Source organism: Prionailurus bengalensis, chromosome A3, assembly GCF_016509475.1.
Source record: "Prionailurus bengalensis isolate Pbe53 chromosome A3, Fcat_Pben_1.1_paternal_pri, whole genome shotgun sequence".
NCBI classification, from domain to species: Eukaryota; Metazoa; Chordata; class Mammalia; order Carnivora; family Felidae; genus Prionailurus; species Prionailurus bengalensis.
In genome coordinates this window covers 62569831-62587965 of record NC_057354.1, presented here as the reverse complement: position 1 = coordinate 62587965, position 18135 = coordinate 62569831, and the positions used below count along the sequence as shown (strand labels likewise).

Genomic DNA, 18135 nt, shown 5'->3' with positions numbered 1-18135 from the left:
TGGTTAAAATGTATTTTTAGGTGTCTGTAATTCTGTTGGTCCCACTCCCTTTTTCTCCTTGTAATTTGTTAAAGAAAGTGGATAGTTTGTCCTGTAGAGTTTTCCTCTCGTCTGGATTTTGCTGACCGCATCTCTGAAGGATCATTTCACATACCTCTCTGCCCAGGTGTTTGCTGTCTAGAGGCTCGCTAGATTTGGGTCCATTATCTGGCAAAATGACTTCAGCAGAAGGCACAGAATGTATGTTGGTCTCTCTTTTTATGTCGTTAACAGCCATTGATGATCACTGCCTGGATCTATTGCTTCATTAGGGGTGCCTGCGTTTTTCTTTGTTTTCTTCCAGCTTTATTGAGGTATAATTGACATACAATGAATTGCACATATTTTAAAATGTATCATTTGAAATGATCATCACAATCAAAATAATGAACATATCTATCACATCTATCACCCCCAAAAGTTTCCTTGTGCTCCTTTGTAATTCTTCCTTCTCACCCCCATCCCACCCACTCCCATCCCCAGGCAGCCAATGGTCTGCATTCTAGAACTATAACTTGGTGTGCATTTCCTCAAATTTTATATAAATAGGATAATACAGCATGTATTCTTTTTTGTTTGGCTTCTTTCACTGGCATATTTATTTTGAGATTCATACATTTTGTTGCATGTGTTAATAATCATTCCTCTTTATTGCTGAGTAGTATTCCACTGTGATTCTAACTTACACTTCCCCAATGACTCGTGATGTTGAGTACCTTTTCATGTGCTTATTTGTCACCTATATATTTTCTTTGTTGAAGTGTCCAGATCTTTTGCTCATTTTCATTGGGTCACTTTCTTACTGCTGAGTTTTGAGGCTTTCTTATATATTTGGGATACAAGTCCTTTTATCAGATATATGACTTGGAAATATTTTCTCCCAGTATATGATCTGTCTTTCCATTTTCTTAAGTGTCTTTCAAAGAGCAGAAGTTTTACATTTCAGTGGCGTCCACCTCATCAAATTTTTCTTTTATGGATTGTGCTTTTCTTGTTGTAGCTAAAAAAATCTTTGCCTACCTAACCCAAAGGGGTAACTGAGTTGTTTTTTTTTTTAATGTTTATTTTTTTTTGAGAGAGAGACAGAGACAGAGTGAGTTGGGGGAGGGACAAGGAGAGAGGGAGACACTGAATCTGAAGCAGGCTCCAGGCTCTGAGCTGTCAGCACAGAGCCCAACGTGGGGCTCAAATTTTTGAACCGGGAGATCATGACCTGAGCCGAAGTCAGATGCTCAACCGACTGAGCTACTCAGACACTCCAAAAGGGTAACTGGGTTTTAAAGCAGGCCTAACATGAAGAATTTGGGGACTACTCTATGGAACCTTCAGATGTGGGATACAAGGGTGACCTGAATATTTCACGGTGCCTTGCCACCCGCCACCTTCAATCCTGTACCACAACCCTCAGGCCTTGGTCAGAAACCCTCTCCCAGGGGAAAGGGAAAGCCCATAGTCTCTTTGCCAGCTCCTCCCTTAACCATCCTCTTCCCCAGGATGGGAGACACCTTTCTCAATCCAGAAACAGGGAAGAGTCAATGCTGTGTTGGCCAGGCAGTGCTACGTGGTGGTTAAGGATCCTTTCAATCCAGATCTCCTCGTGTAATTACTAGTTGTAAGACTTTAGGCCCTTTTCTCACACTAAGTACCCTCCTCTGCAGAGTGGAGGTAATAATGGACCAACTTCTAGGTTGTTGTAAAGAGTAAAGGAGTTAGGGCAAGGCAAGTTCTCAAGCACTAGTGGCTAATACTGTCAGTACAGTACTATTGTTCGTTGGTGTTGAAAATCTTGAGTAACTAATCCTTACTCTACTCTTGTCTTTCCAGACAGATATTGGTTTTATCTACCGTTCTGCAGGTAGGTAACAGTTGTTGCAAATACGTGTGCCTTCTGAGAAAAAGCAGATCAGTTGTCCAAACATCTCAAAATTCCTGTATGTTCAACACATGGGGGAGAGTATTAGAGGGTATGAATTATTTTCTGTATTTGATAATATTTATAATCATAAGATCTTTCTCTGTAAAACTTCAAAGCATCCCTTTGGATCAAATGCTAACCTTTTATTGCAACCTGGAATTGAATTTCTATTTTTTGAGGCCAGTGTTGGGGGACTGATGTTTGAGTAGAGGTTTCCACTGTAACCATCACACACAACCTGGCCACAACATACATACCAGGTTGAGGTTTGGACTTAGGGTTGGGGAAAATGCTTGCCTCTCTCAGACCAGGATACTAACAACTGTAGGTTCCCAGGATGGGAGAGAGGGGTCTCTGTTTCCTAAAGGCAATGGCTGGTAGCCTGGGAGTATACTAGCTTTGCCCAGTGGTAGAAGTGACTCCCATTTTCCTCTGCTACTGTATGGGAACCAGAATTTAGGAGACACACTTCCACACCCCTCTCCTGGTTTCAGGGAAGAAGGATAGAGACTGAAGGCCAGTCTCCCATGGGCCCTCTGCCCCTCCAGGTCACACACTCCTGAGGAAATGGTTAGGCCTCTGCCAGCCAAATGAACCCAGCAATGGTGTGAGAGGCTACCTGAAAGTCACCATTTGTGTCCTCAGTGTGGGAGACCAGGCTCCGGTGAGGCTTCCCTAGACACCCCAATAACATTTCCTACTGTAGCTGCTTCTGTAGGGCACCCCTGGGCCCTCAGTGTGGCCATTGATCTTCACCTGCTTTAATTCGTACACTGTGTCACTCGAGGATTGTCCATCCCTCCCCTATACCAAGTGGAATGTTGGGGAAGCCAAATCTGATGGCCATGGCCACGGCCATCCTATGACTCTGACCCTATCAGGTCTGGTCTCTACAGGTAGATCAAAAGCTGCCCTATGGGACTGATGACACCAGCACTCAGATCTTCAAGTCGACGGTGGTCCCGGTCAACTTGGCCTACTTACATTTCTTCATCTACTGCGCGGAGGACCTTCATCTCAGTTAGAGTCAGGGTGGCGGGGAGGGAGTGACCCTGGAGGTTCCCTACACAGTGGCGACCTGGATTCTCCTGGGGCTTCCCTGTTCCATTTTGATGCTAACCTAAGATTTAGGTGGAGAGGAACAGGTGAGACTGAAATCCACCAAAATTTGTTTTATGAAGGCCCTACAGATACCCTTTAAAATCGGCCATATGCCCCTGATTGTCTTCGATGCCCAGAGGCAGACTCACAGTTCCCTATGCTAGCACCCATCCCTGCTGCCCATTATGTGGCATGACACATACCAGCACATAGAGATATAGTGGAAATGGGAGAGGTCTGCCTAGGGGGCACCATGCCAATTGATGGCATAGGGTTTCAAGTGGTTCTATCACCTCTCCATTTCCTCCCCTTAAAAAAAATACTTCTGTCTCATAAATCTTGTAACTCTTGTTCACAGAGAAACAGCACTTAGTGAGTCCTGTGTTGGAGGTGGAACTAATTGGGGAAAAGGTAAGTGTAGAAAGGGTCTGAGGTTTAGAGAAATTGTCACCTAGATGGTGTATGGGGAAAGATGGAGTTGGTGGGCAGGAGCCCAGGATTAGTATCTAAGTTCCTCCATCAATGGGCTGTGACTGATCACTGGACCAGGAACTCTTTGAAGGTGGAGGCCATGGATTAGTCACCCTGTATCCCAGAGCTGTGCTCAGTGCCCTGCATGGAGAAAATGCCCAGTGAAAGCCAAATATACACAAAGGGCACAAATGAGTGAATGAGTGAATGAAACAACATGCCCACAGACAACACTGAAACTGTCACTGTCTTCTTTGGGCCTCGGTTTCTTCATCTATAAATGGAAGGTTCTAGGCCAGAGAGTTGCTGACATTCCATGATCCTCTGTAAATAGAGAGTAGCATTTTCCAAAGTGTGCTAATGGATGTTATGTGCAAAAAAAGGATCCTATGTTCAAATCTGGGGAATGCTGGGTTAAGGTTAAAGAGGTTTGTCTCTTTAAATTCATAAACCATAGAATTCATAAACCCTGGTTTCTACCATATTCTACCTATTAAAAGTGTCATTAAATCCAGCCCATACATAAAAGGAGGGAAATCAGTGTCTACCTTTCAAAGGAAGATATACCAAAGGATTTGTGGACATATTTTAAAACTACCACACTGAGTGGGGTTTGGGTGCTCTGGTCTAGGAAGATGCTCTTGGGTGATAGGTGGCACACAATTTTCAAAAACTTTAGTATCTCTGTGGTTTTCTTACTGTGTATTTTTTTTAATGTTTATTGTTGAGCGAGAGAGAGAGCGCATGCACATGCAAGGGGGGGGGGTGGCAAAGAGAGATGGGGACAGAGGATATGAAGCAGGCTCCAGGCTCCAGACTCCACACTGACAGCAGAGAGCCCAATGTGGGGATCCAACTCCCCAGCTACGAGATCGTGACTTGAGCCGAAGTCAGACACTTAGCCAAGTAAGCTACCCAGGCGCCCTGATTTCTTAGTGCGTATTAAAAAGTTCAATCAGTCCAACCAACTTTTGATTTCACCAACATGATTGCTTAGAATAGAGCCAGGTTTAAAAATGAAGTCAAGTAGGGGTGCCTGGTGGCTCCGTCAGTTAAGCATCTGACTCTTGATCTCAGCTCAGGTCTTGATCTCCAGGTCATGAGTTCGGGCACCCTATTTGGCCCTGTGTTGGGTGTGAAGCCTACTTAAAAAAAATGAAGTCAAGTGATGCTTTGGAAAAGGGTATTACATTGTGTACTGCCACTGTCGACATGGTTTTTGTTTACTTTTCTATTGGGATCTTAGAGTTTATCTAACAAAATCTATGTGTATGCATTCATATAAGAAATTTAGTAATGCTATGACTATTTAAAAGCAAAGTCAATTGAGGGGCACCTGGGTGGCTCACTTGGTTAAGCATCCAACTTCGGCTCAGGTCATGATCTTGCATTTCACGAGTTCAAGCCCCGCATCGGGCTCTGTGCTGACAGGTCAGAGCCTGGAGCCTGCTTCGGATTCTGTGTCTCCCCCCTCTCTGCCCCTCCCCCTGCTTGTGCTCTCTCTCTGTTGCTCAAAAAATGAATAAATGTTAAAAAAAATTTTTTAAATAAAAACAAAGTCAATTGAAAAATGATTGAAGGGCAAATATTAGGGAATCTGGAGATGGGAAGATATACAAAGGACTGAAGTTGTAGCTGAGAAGTTGTCAAAGTGTCTTTAGACCATTCCCGTGATCAGCCCTGTGCTGGAGAAAGCATCCATCTGTGGGCTGGGCTGGAAGGGCTGGAAGCTGAGGCCAGTGGAGGAAGGAGGGCACAGGCTGGCACTGACACTGCTGTGGAATGTTTCTAGCTCAAGACAAATGTGCTGACCCAAACCGAGAACCCAATATGGAACCAGATCCTGACCTTCCAGATTCAGGTAGATATCGCTGTTCCATCTTGACCACTCTCCTCCTCATGGCCCACAAACGAAAGAAAGTTTGGGTGTTTGTGTAGGGGTGTGGATAGAAGGTAGGAGCCAAGAAGCATGGGGTGGATGGGGGGCAGGATCTGCCTGATGGGGAACATGAAGAAGGACATGTTACAGAAAATTTATTTTATTTGTCCAGTGTTAAGAAATGAATGGGCCATACAACTGAACTTTCCAGAAAACTTAAAATGCCCTTTCACATACATTACAAAACAAAACCAAAAAATCATTTAAAATGAATTTAAAGACTTATTCTAAATTGCATTGTACATTTTCTTATCATCTAGGCAAAGTGCCCTGAAGATAATTATAGCTCTTTGTTAATGGCCTAGAGGTATTGTGGGAACATAGTTAGTATATGGGCTACATGTAGTATGGGCTATTTGTGCCTACACTAAATGGCTCCAAGATGCTCTTTGTGGGATTCTGTAGTCTGATTTTTATAGTTTTTCAGTCCTTCTTAGTCACCTATCAGTGGTGTAGATGCCAGTTCTCTTAAAGCCTAGGAGAGCCTTGTTTGCCTTTGACTTCATGCCAGGCTTCTAAGAGCTGCATGTAGAATAAGAATACGCAATTCTGAAAGATAACTTGACCACTATCAAAAGGATGAGTGCATAGAACTTTGTGTGGCTTCTATTTGGCTACCCAGAGAGTATTTTGCTTTCCTTATACCTTACATTTGTGTGACACAAAATCACTAATGAGCTCCCCTCTACTTTCCTGGCACCCTCTTCCTTGCTTCTCCTAGAAGCTTCCCTAGTCTGCCTCCTGTAAGGCATCATCTTTAACCATTCTTCATAATCTCTACCTTCCTGGGTGATTTTATAGACTCTTAAAGTAGGAAGAGATTTTATTTATTTTGAGAGAGAGAGAGAGTGCGCATGTGCACACACACACACACACACACACACACGTGAGCAGGGGAGGGGCAGAGAGTGAGGGAGAGAGAGAATCCCAAGTAGGCTCTGTTCTGTCAGCATAGAGCTGGAGGCAGGGCTTGATCCTTGAACTGTGAGATCATGACCTGAGTCAAAACCGAGTCGAATACTCAACCAACTGAGCCACCTCCTACTGGTGCCCCAGTAGGAAGAGATTTTAAAGGGAACCTAGTCTATCCCCCACCTTTGATCCCTCCCACCTGTCTCTGGCTGTGATGAGGCTCGTGGCCAGATGCTCAGAGTCTTGAAAGTCTTCCCTCATGTCCGGCTGCCTTTAGGCTCAGAAACCAGTGGCACAGGCCAGGCCTTCCTTCATCCCTGAAAGAGACCTTCCAACGTTTGAAGATGTCCATACACTCCCTGGCCCCTCACACGTTTCCCACGAAACACAGTCTCCTAGGCTGGAGCCATTTGGATGCAGGCCTGATTGTCACTAGCCCTGTAGAAATGCAGCAGGCAGGTGTGAGCCTCACTCTGAATGGCAGGATGGCCACAGATATGGTAGCATCTGAGGCCAGTTGGTCAGGGCCCCAGAAAGGCAGGCTGCAGGGGAAACTCCGCTAAAAATGGGTGTTAGCCAGTTCACAGTCCAAGTGCCCCAGGACAGAAGGGCAGTCAAGATAAGGAACTGGGAAAGGGGAAGAGAATTCTCAACAGGGTGGATGAAAAGATGGTTCAGCCATGAGTTTGAATTTGGAGGATTTGTAATTTTGGAAGACCTGGATGTCTTACAGTGCCCATCTCTCAACTTCCAGTGGGCCTTTCCTCATTTCTTCCTAGATACTTGCTCAACTGGAAAGCCCTTTCCCTACTTCCCCCCTTGCCCCCAGCTTCCCTGGCAAGGAGAGAATGGACACCCCCAGGAGCTGCTATGAGGGGAAAGGGCCCGACTGAGAGGACCTGAGTCCCACTCCGATCTCAAGCCTAGCAGCTGTTTTCCATATGGGTTGGTTTTTTTGTTTTTGTAATTGAGGGGACCCTATGGCAGAGGAGGTAAGACCCAGAAGCTTGGGTTCCCATCTGACTGCACTTCTTACTGGGTGACCATGAGCAAGTCCTTCTGCTTCTCTGGGCCTCATTTCCCATCTGTAATTAGGAACAATCACAGTCCTCACTGGGTTATGGCAGAGTCATTAGGACCTCTAAAGCTGCTTCAGCCCCTGCATATAACTTGAGAACTTCAGGAACTCAGTTGCTCTGTGCCTCAATTTTCCTGTCTGGAAATGGGAATAATAGCACCTGGCTTATGGGATTGTTGGGAGGAGTCACTCAGGTGATCCATGTGGATCATTTAGCACAGGCCACAGGACAACAGAAACCCACCCCACAACAACAGCTACTACTATTTACTCTCTGAGGAGATAGATGTCTTGCTGTTTAAAAGCTAACTGCTAATGGTGAAGAATGCATTTTAGGCCACAACCTCCATGCAAGACAGACTGAGCCCTGCATTGGGCTGTACTGACAGCACGCAACCTGCTTGGAATTCTCTCTCTCTTTCTCTCTCTGCCCTTCCCCTGCTCATGCTCTCTCATGTGCTCTCTCTTTCTCAAAATAAATAAGTAAACTTAAAAAAAAGAATAATAATACCAAAGCAACCATGGGACACACTCCTAGGCCTCTCCCAGGTCCTTTCAAGAGGCCCATGCAAGTGGGGAGTCCACAGCCACAGGCTTATATGTCCCCATGGTAAATTCATTTTGGCTGTGGTGACATGGCTTACTGATGATTGAGCCAGGCCTTGGACCCAGACCCAGAACTTCCCAGCTGCACTCAGTCTCCTTGAGGACCAGACCACTCGAACATGCACCCACTGCTGTTCTTGCTTTCCTCTTGCAGCTGCCCTGTCTCTCCAGCTACATCAAGTTCAGAGTCTTGGACTGGTGAGCCGCTGGGTAGAGGCTGAAAAACAAGTACGGGAGGAGAAAATCTGAGCCGGGCCAGCAGCTCAACCTGCAGACTATGTTTCTCTCCAGCCCCAAGAACAGGTGCCAGGATGAGATAGGGACTGTCAGTCTGTTCCTCAACCAAATCTCATCCACCGGAGCAGAAATAGAAGGCAAGCGATCCCCCAGGCCCCTACCTCCTGCCCTTCTCCCACCTGGCCCTGTCGCCCTCACCCTTTCTTCTTGCAGGAATGTATTCTGGCTTCCTACCCTGTTTTGGCCCCAGCTTCCTGACTCTTCATGGGGGTAAAAAGGCCCCTTTCAGGATCCAGGAAGAAGACATTGTAAGCCTCTCATGACAGCTCTAGGGAACAGTGGAGGTAAAAACCAACCATTTGAAAGGTGCTGGGGCCTGGGACGTGACTGGGGAGGGCCCGGCCCTGGTTTCTGTCCATTATGCTATTAGAGGACATGTAATCTATGTGTAAATGACTATGTGTATATGGGACGTGTGTTGTGTCACAAGAAAGGAACAGATGGAGAGCTCTGGGCATTCACTGAGGAAGGGTCATTGAGATGAAATGACAGGTAAGATTTCCAGCAGGTGGAAAGGACATAGAAGACTAAAATGGCATAAGTAAATGTGGAAAGTACTGGGCTATTAAAGATTGGTGATAAATGCCAGGAGGCCAAGTCCAACTGGCTTAAAGGAAGGGAACAGGGCTGGGAAGAATTCTTGAGTGAGGATGAGCTGCAGGCACCAGGACCTCAATGCCATTAAGAGGCTAGCTCATTCATTCCATCTCTTGTCTCAGCTGCTCGTCAACCTGTGACCTTCATCCTTTCCTACTTCAGTCAAGCCTCCCTGCTGGCCAGTGGCCATCCAAGACTCTGATAGGGAAGGCCAGGGGAGCATTCTAATTAGCTGCCTTAGGTCATGTGTACTCTCCTTGGACCAATCACTGTTGCTAAGAAGGCAGGGCATGCCCTGATTTGCCAGGCTGGAAGCACAAACCCAGTAGTTATCACAGCCTCCTCCAAGCTGGAAGCATTTGCTGGGAATCAGTACTTTGATTTGATCAGCAGGTAAAATGCACGAAGAGGAGGAGTGGGCCTCAGTACAGAAGAGGGGTCGGGGCCCAGAGGTTTCTTGGCACAGCCATGTCTGGGGTGTCTGGAATTCTGCCCCTAGATTGTGGTCATCCCTAGGCAGGAAGTTACTAGGCAATAGTGTCTTTGCTGCAAAGGTGTCAGGAGAAATTTGCTCTTTTTTTCACATCCCTTTTGTCATTGTTTCCCTTCCTGTTGCCCTAGAATATTCCCAATGCTGTTAAGGATGGCTTAGCTTATCGAGGCCGGATCTTCCTGGAGTTATTCACCAACCTCAGTCCTCATCAAGACGTTAAGAAGGATCTCTCCTCTGAAGTAACCAATATAGAGGTAACTACAGGAAAAGGTAACTCAGGAGTAAAGAGTCCCTCTGCCCACCCCAAATCTACTGCGGGTCCTGTTCCTGGCACTGCAGAGGCCCTGGCCACAAGCTGAATGACCTGTTGGGTACATGAGGATGTTTGGTCAACCCACCTGACTCTTTATCAAGCCCCTATGGGGACTTCATGCTGCGTCAGGCACCCAGTAAATACAAGATGAGGTTTTGGTTTAAGAAATGTGTAATCTAGTTAAGGAGAAATTATGTTCTAAGGAGTTTTTATTTCTTCCTGAAGGCTGGGGAAGACCACTGATGCAGGAAGGGGCAGAAGGAGCAGTGTTAAGAATAACCACCCACTTATTCAAAAAAAATGGGAATACGGTCACAGGGAAGGAGAGCCTGAGAGGAGGGAGCAAGTTCCAGAGACCTTTTGGACACAGAATGATCCGAGCCACAGACTAACAAGAAATAAGAAATGAGGCCAACTGCCCTAAGCTGATGCCCATTTTCTGCCTCAGGTGGCAAGGTGGTCAGAGGTGGCATGCACCAACATGGACTCCCTGAAGGAGAAGCAGGCCTGGGGGGTGGACGATGTAATCCCATCTTTGACCTGTGCTTGTTAGACATCCATGAAGACCAGTCCCCGAGGCTGCTAGACAGATGGTGTGTCGTCAGCACACCGGGATCTGAACACAGGGTTGTGGAGGAACTGCCTGGGAGGAGTGGGCTGGTGAAAGAGTGCCACAGCCTAAGGCAGGTTGAGGAAGAGGAGGGGCTTGCAGAAGAGACTTAGGAGGAGTCTGCAAAGGAGAGCACTGAGGCAGCCCCCTGAAGAGAGAGTTGCCAGACTGCATGCGTGTGAGGGAGAAGCTGCATGCAGACTGTGCATATAGGCAAGTGCATTGAAACTTGGCCGGAAAATAGAAGGAGACAAGATCAGGTGGTAGCTAAATAGAGGCTCAGAAGTGAGGAGGGTTATTTTTTATGACAGGGGAGACCAGCTAGTGAACAGACTGAGTGAGTGCAAGAAGAGGGCAGGGGTTGGCCACAGAAATAAGAGCAGCTGACATGGTAGATGGAGGACCTCGAGCATATGTGGGAGGAGGCGGTTAGAGAAGGGCTCAGAGCAGATGTGTGTGTGTATGTCACCTTCATCACACCCCTGCCCACACTCATTCCATCAGGGGAGGGCGTTTAGGCAAAATGGGAAGGGATGAGGTGGCCCAAGTTAGAGCCTAGTCTGGCCCTCTCTGCCTCAGAGGGAGAAGCCTCCTTTTCAGGAAGGAAAGGAACCACAGCTGACTGGGAGGAGGGGGCCAGGTGATAGAGGTCCTGGGAGGAACTGCCCTTGAGCGGGAGTCAAAGCAGGATTTGAAGGGGGCGGGGTTTCAAAGATGGTCACCAGTTCACCCTGAAGAGAAGCAAAGATGACTTTGAAAGAAACAGGGCACCTCATCTTTGCCTCCCTGTGTATCTGTGTAGCCTTGGCTTATGTACTGGGGATGTGGGGGTTCTTGTTTTAGAAGCACCACAACCGCCAAAAGTATGGGCTGTGCGTCATCTTCCTTTCCTGTACCATGATGCCCAACTTTAAGGACCTGATCCAATTCGAGGTCAGCATTGGCCACTATGGGAACAAGACAGACCTGAGTTACAAGCCTCTCGTCTCAACCACACAGTACAGCCCAGTGATATATGATGGTAATAGTCAGATCCAACCAAAGAATAGAGAGCATCCACTGCATGCCAGGCTTGTGCTTGGCCCTTTTAAGGGTATTAGCTCATGGAACATTCATAGGTATTGTTAACCCACATGTCACACATGAGGAAAATGAGCTTCGGGGAGGTGAAGTCACCTGCCAAACATTGCACAGCTAGCAGACAGTGAGTGAGCCCATGACAGGAGTTGAAAGTAGGTGTTCGTGTCAAGTCCTTCTCTACAGTAAGTTCCACACTACAACTTTGCCAACCCCATATTCTTCCCTACTACTCTGAACCACCCCTGATCCATCCATGCAACTATCTTCTGCTACTTGTCTTCCCACCTTCTATCCATCCATTAATCCACTTATCCACCCTTTCATCCATTATCTCCCACCCATCCACTGTCCCAAACAGCCAGCCTCCCTTCCATCCATTCATCCACTCATCCATTCATCCAATATATACTTATTAAACACCTATACCAGACACAATAGAGTAGCAGTTCTCAAAGTGCAGTCCCTGGGCCAGGCATCAGCATCACCTTGGAACTTTTAGAAATGCAGATTCTTGGCCCCATCTCAGTTCTACAGAATCAGAAAATCTGGGGATGATGCCCTGCGATCTGTGTTTTGACAAGCCCTTCACGTGATTCAGATGCATGCTAGAGTTTGAGAGCCACTGTTCTAGAGGAATACTGCCTCCCCTTCCACTTCAACAGCTTTGCAGTCTCGTTGCCCATTGAGAGCCTTTCTGTGCTTAAAAAAACTTCCCTGGTTTTTTAAGAACAGCTTATTGAAATAGAATTCACACACCATACAATTCATCCACGTATAGTATGCAATTCGGTTGTTCTTAGTGTATTCACGGAATTGGGCAACCATCTCGTTGATTCTAGAACATTTTCATCGTTCCAGAAAGAAACCCTGTACCCACTAGCAGTCACTCACTATTTCTCCCCTATGTCCCCAAACTCAGGCAACCACTAATCTACTTTCTGTCTCTATGAGTTTCCTATTCTGGACATTTTACCATACACATGGATTCACAATATGTAGTCCTTGGAGTCTGGCTTCTTTCACTTAGCATAATGTTCTACTTATTTTTAAATTATGATGTATACAAAAGTATAGTAAATGTATGTATACAATTTAAAGAAAAATAAAATGAGTACCCCTGAACTCACTACCCAGCTTAAAAGATAGAAAATTGCCAGCACTTAGAAGTTCCCTGTATGCTCTTCCCACATCCATTTACCCACAAAATAACCACAATCCCGACCCTCATGATAATCACTTCCTTACTCTACTTTTCAATTTTTACCACCTATGTAGGCAACTCTAAACAGCATACTATTTTTGCATTTTGTTCGAGTGGAATTTTGCAGTCTACATTCATCTATTTTCCATCTTTTGCTCCATATTAATTTTTTTCATGTTGGTGTGTGTAGCTGAAGTTCATTTTCACTTCTGTATATGTTCTACTGTATGATTATAACACTAATTATGTGGTGTATGTAGACATTTGGGATGTGTCTTCTTTTCCTACTATAATAATTTTGTTATAAACATTCTTGTACATGTCTCCTGGTCTCAAGTGCAAGACTTCCTCTAAATTATATACCCTGGAGTGAAAGAGAGATTCAAAGCAAAAGTAATTATACCAAATTACACTCTCATCAGCATGATATGAGAATTCCTATTACTCCGCTTTCTCACCAGTGCTTGATGTTGCCCAGCCTTTTCATTTTTGCCAATCTGATGGATGTAAAATGGTATCTTATAAAATCTTGATTTGCATTTTCCTAATTATTAATGGAGGATGAGTGCCTTTTCATGTGTTTACAAACATTTGTTTTTCTCATCTGTAAAAAGCCTATAATACGTCTTATCCATTATTCTATTAGGCTTGTCTTTTTCTTATTGACTTTACATTATATTTTCTGGGAACGATCCTTTGTCAATGGGTGTATTGGAAGTATCTTCCCTAAGTTTGGGGCTTTTCATTCTCTTAATGATGATTTTTTATTTGTTTAATTGAGATATTATTTGCAAACTATAAAATGCACATATTTTAAGTATACAATTTGATGCATTTTGACAAATACATATACCTATGTAACCACCATGGCCAGAAAGTTCCATCACTCCAGAAAGCTGCCATATGCCCCTTTTCAGTCAATCTCCCCAACCCCTGGGGGCAGTCACTGCTGTGCTATCACTATATAGTTGTTTTGCTTTTCCTACAACTTCATATATGTGAAATCATATATACAGTTCTCTTTCTATGGCTTCTTTGGCTCAGCATAGTATTATAAGTATTCATCCTACATCTATTCACATAGACAAGTGTTTGTTCCTTTTTATTTCTGATAGGTACTCCATAATGACCGTTTATTTCCCCATCCCCCTGTTTGTGGACATTTAGATTGATTCAACTTTTGGAGTATTATGAATAAAGCCACTATGAACAGTCCTATACAAGTCTCTCTATGAACATGTGCTTGCATTTCTCTTGGCTACATACCTACAAATGGAATTTGGGGTGTTTTTTAAAAAAATTTTTTTACATTTATTTTATTTTTGAGAGACAGAAAGAGACAGCATGAGCAGGGGAGGGGCAGAGAGAGAGAGGGAGACACAGAATCCAAAGCAAGCTCCAGGCTGCAACCTGTCAGCACAGAGCCCGATATGGGGCTCGAACCCACGAACCGTGAGATCATGATCTGAGCCGCCCAGGTACCCCTGGAATTTGGGTTTTAAAGAGAATAACAGTCTTCCAAACTGTTTGTATTATTTTACATACCCACAGCAGTGTTTGAGAGTTTTACTTGCCCCCCATCCTTGCCAACTTTTGATACTGATGACCTTTTACATTTGAGTCATTCTAGAGGGTGTGATGTACATAATGGTAATTTTAATTTCCATTTCTCCAATCAGTAGCAATAGTGAGTGTCTTTTCATGCTCACCTATATTTCTGTAGTGAAGGCACTGTTCAAATCTTTTGCCAGTCTTTCACTGGGTTGTTTGGCTTTTTACATTGCATTCCAATAATTCTTTTGTATTTTGGATACAAGTCCTTCGTCAGGTCTGTTTTGCCAATACTTTCCACTCTGTGGCTTGACTTTTCAATTTCCAAGCAGTGTCTTTTGAAGATAAAAAGTTTCTAATTTTGGTGAAGCAAATAAATTCTAATTTTGAGGGGCACCTGGCTCGCTCAGTCAGAAGAGCATGCAACCCTTGATCTCAGGTTCATGAGTTCAAGGCCCAGGTTGGGTGTAGAGATCATAAATAAATAAATAAATAAATAAAGTGAGATTATCTTTTCTTTTAAGTAATATACTATTTGGTCCAAGAAATACTGTCTACCTCAAGATCATGAGTATTCTGTGTTTCATTCTACAAGCTTTATAATTTTAGCTTCTTTATTTAGGTTTATGATCTAACCTGACTTGATTTTTGTATATGGTGTCAGGTCAGGTTCTTATTTCTATAAAGATAACCAATTCAGTAACATTTGCTGGGAAAAAAAACTATTAATTCCCACTTACAATTACTCTGACACCTTTGTTGAAAATTGATTAACCATATGTTGTGGGTCTCTTTCTAGAATCATTGTTCTGTTCCATTGATCTGTCTTTATGCTGATACCACACTGTTTTGATTACTATAGCTCTAAAGCAAGTCTTGAAATCAGTTTGTGTAAGTCTTCCAACTTTGTTATTCTTTTACAAAATAATGCAATTTCTGGCTATTCTGGTTCCTTTCCATTTTCATGTAAACTTTAGCATCAGCTTGACAATTTCTACAAAAAGCCTGCTGGAATTTTCCTATCTTCTTTTGTTCTAATCAAGTGTTTTTTATTTGTTTAGTTTTGGGGTTTTTTTTAGTATTATGCTCTATCTCCTCTCTGGCTATATATCTCTGGATTATTTGTAGCAGTTGGTCAAGAGATTGCAATATTGATCTTTAATCTATCATCATCTACCTTGAGTTAATATTATAACTACTTCACATATTTTATATAGTCACATATAACTGTTATATATAAAATAAAATGCAATCATAATAGTATAATTGTATTTTCACCTTTGTTATTCATTCTAGAGTTGGTTTGCTAATATTTTGTTTAGGATTCTTGCATCTATATGAATAAGATTGATCTTTCTTGTAATTTTCTTTCTTGTAGTGTCCTTTGTTCGATTTTTATATCAAAGTTATGCTAGCCTCATGAAATTGAGTAGCATTTCCTCTTTTTACTCACTAGGAGCATTTGGGTAAGACTGTAATTATCTGTTTCTTGAAAGTTTGATAGAACTCACCTCTAAATATAAGCCTGGTGTTTTTTTCTAATTGATTGATTTAAATACAGATTTATTTTAATTATTCAGCTTTTCTATTTCTTTTTAAGTCAATTTGGTAGGTTTAATTTATCTAGGAATTTATAAATTCCCTTCATGTAAGTTTTCAAAATTTTCAGCATAAAATTATTCATAGTATCTTTAAAGAATTTTTTTTATTTTGACAAAATACACATAACATAAAATGTACCATTTTAACCATCTTTAAATGTACAGTTCAGTGGAATTAAGTACATTCACAATGTTGTGTCACTATCACCTCTATTTCTAGAACTCTTTCATCATCACAAACAGAAACTCTACCCTTTAGACAATAAATCCCCTTGTCCTCCTCACCACAGCTCCTGGTAGCCTCTCTTCTACTTTTTGTTTCTCTAAATTTGCCTATACCTCATATGTGGAATCAAATAATATGTGTCCTTTGTGTTTGACTTATTTCACTTAGCATTTGTTTTCAAGGTTCATCCATGTTATAACATGTGTTAGAACTGCATTGCTTTTTACGGCTGAATAATATCCCTTGGTATGTACATATCACATTTTGTTTATCCATTCATCTGTTGATGGACACATGGGTTGTTTCCACATTTTTGCTATTGGCTAAATTGTTTTAGCTATTAGCTATTAATAGCTAATAGCTATTAGCTGTTGTTTCCACAGTAACTGTTGTGAATAATGCTGCTTATGAACATCAGTATACACATACCAGAGTCCCTGTTTTTAGTTATTTAGGGTTTATGCCTAGGAGTGGAAGCACTGGATCATATAGTAATTCTGTTTAAGTTTTTGAGGAACCACCAAACTATTTTCTACCATAGTTTCTTACTATTATCTATTTATTTCTGTAATATCTAAAAATAGCTGTCCTTATTTTATTCTTTGAGAGCATGGGCACACACGTGCGCTTTCTTTTCATAATTCTTGACAGACTTTTCCAATCTTTTACAAGTAATGCTGTCAAGATATAATCTTATTCACAGGTAAGTCACATGAGTCAGTATAACAGTAGAATAAATTTCCCAAAGTGAAATTGGTCAAAGTGTATTTGCATCTTGGCAGATATTACAAAACTGCCCTTTGTGCTGGGCATTTTCCCGTTTGCTGTCATCATCTCCAGCAAGGAGAGATTTTGCATGCTCTGTTCTATATCAAACTTCATTCTCGCCCTTCCTGGATCTACTCTGTATCTCAGAGCTGAACACCTGCAAACTACATTTCCCAGAGTCCCATGCCAGCTGATAAAAAGAGAAGACACTGTTGTTCTGTTACACCTCTTCACCTCTTCACTCTGTCTTTCTGCCTCCCCCTCTCCCTCCCTCCCACCCCTGATTCAGGAGACATCTCTGGAAGTAGCTACATCCCTTCAAAGATCCCACCTTTGGCTGGCCCCTCCTCCATGGTTCCAGCCTTGGCCTGGCATCTGCTCCTCTGCCATGCCACCCACTACTGGCTGGACATCACCTTCTTAGTGACTCCAGCGCCCTGCACAGCTATCTCGATGATGAAGTGATATTGTGCACCTGTCTCTGGTCACACCACTGCCTCCATTTTGTTCCCTAGCCCTAGAAACAGAAGTCTCTTACTCCTGTTATTAATATGAGAATAAGGTCACTTTCCCCTTCTTGATCTCTTGGCCCTTTCAACACATTAAATTCCTTCTATTTCCAATATCTGCCATGGTCTTTTTCTTTTCCTGGCTGTACCCTGACTGATAATCCTCCATAAACGTTGTACCATTCAACATTCCCACCAGCAATGTATGAGACCCTGATCAGTCTGGTAAGTGAAAAGAGGCATTTTGGTGTAGTTTTCTTTTTTTTTCTGTTGTTATAAATGAAGTTGGGCATCTTTTCATATGTTTACAAGTCATTTGTGTTTTTCATTAATTTCCTGTTTATCTATTTTCTCTTTTATTCTATTAGGATATTAGTTATTTTCTTATTGACTTCTAGGAACCCTTCATAGATAAGGGAGGTTAGGCCCTTATGATATGACCTGTAAGTATTTCTCCCATATTTGTCTCATATCTTTGTCTATGGTGTTTGGGATTTTTTTCCCATGAAGTCTTTTTTTTTTTTTTTTTTTATGTACTCAGATTACTTCTTTAATGGCTTCTGGTTTTTGAGTCATAATTAGAAAGGTCTTCTCCACTCCAGATTTATTAAGGAGAATTCTCTCATGTTTTGTTCTAGAAGTTTGTGGTTTCTTAAAAGTTTCATAACCAATACCTTCCCTTTTTCTGATATTTTTCCCCATAAATTTCTTGATCTTTTTGTCCAGCTCCCCAAATATCCTTTATTTTGCAAGTCTACTAACTTCACCAGGATATGTTGAAGTGTTGATCCTTTGGGGTCAGTTTTCCCTGGCACATGATGTACTCTT

General features: G+C 42.9%; 1 protein-coding gene across 7 annotated transcripts in view; it reads left to right on the top strand.

The window, feature by feature from the left end:
* Window positions 1-18135, top strand: part of FER1L5 (fer-1 like family member 5) — a 60350-nt gene that overhangs the window by 18406 nt on the left and 23809 nt on the right. For all 7 annotated transcript variants that reach the window (XM_043603247.1, XM_043603246.1, XM_043603248.1 and 4 more), the window contains exons 11-20: window positions 1864-1894; window positions 2503-2618; window positions 2851-2974; window positions 3414-3466; window positions 5319-5387; window positions 8216-8259; window positions 8353-8435; window positions 8512-8606; window positions 9577-9702; window positions 11215-11392. In XM_043603247.1, the coding sequence (XP_043459182.1) occupies window positions 1864-1894; window positions 2503-2618; window positions 2851-2974; window positions 3414-3466; window positions 5319-5387; window positions 8216-8259; window positions 8353-8435; window positions 8512-8606; window positions 9577-9702; window positions 11215-11392 (919 nt within the window). The remainder of the gene's footprint in view (window positions 1-1863; window positions 1895-2502; window positions 2619-2850; window positions 2975-3413; window positions 3467-5318; window positions 5388-8215; window positions 8260-8352; window positions 8436-8511; window positions 8607-9576; window positions 9703-11214; window positions 11393-18135) is intronic.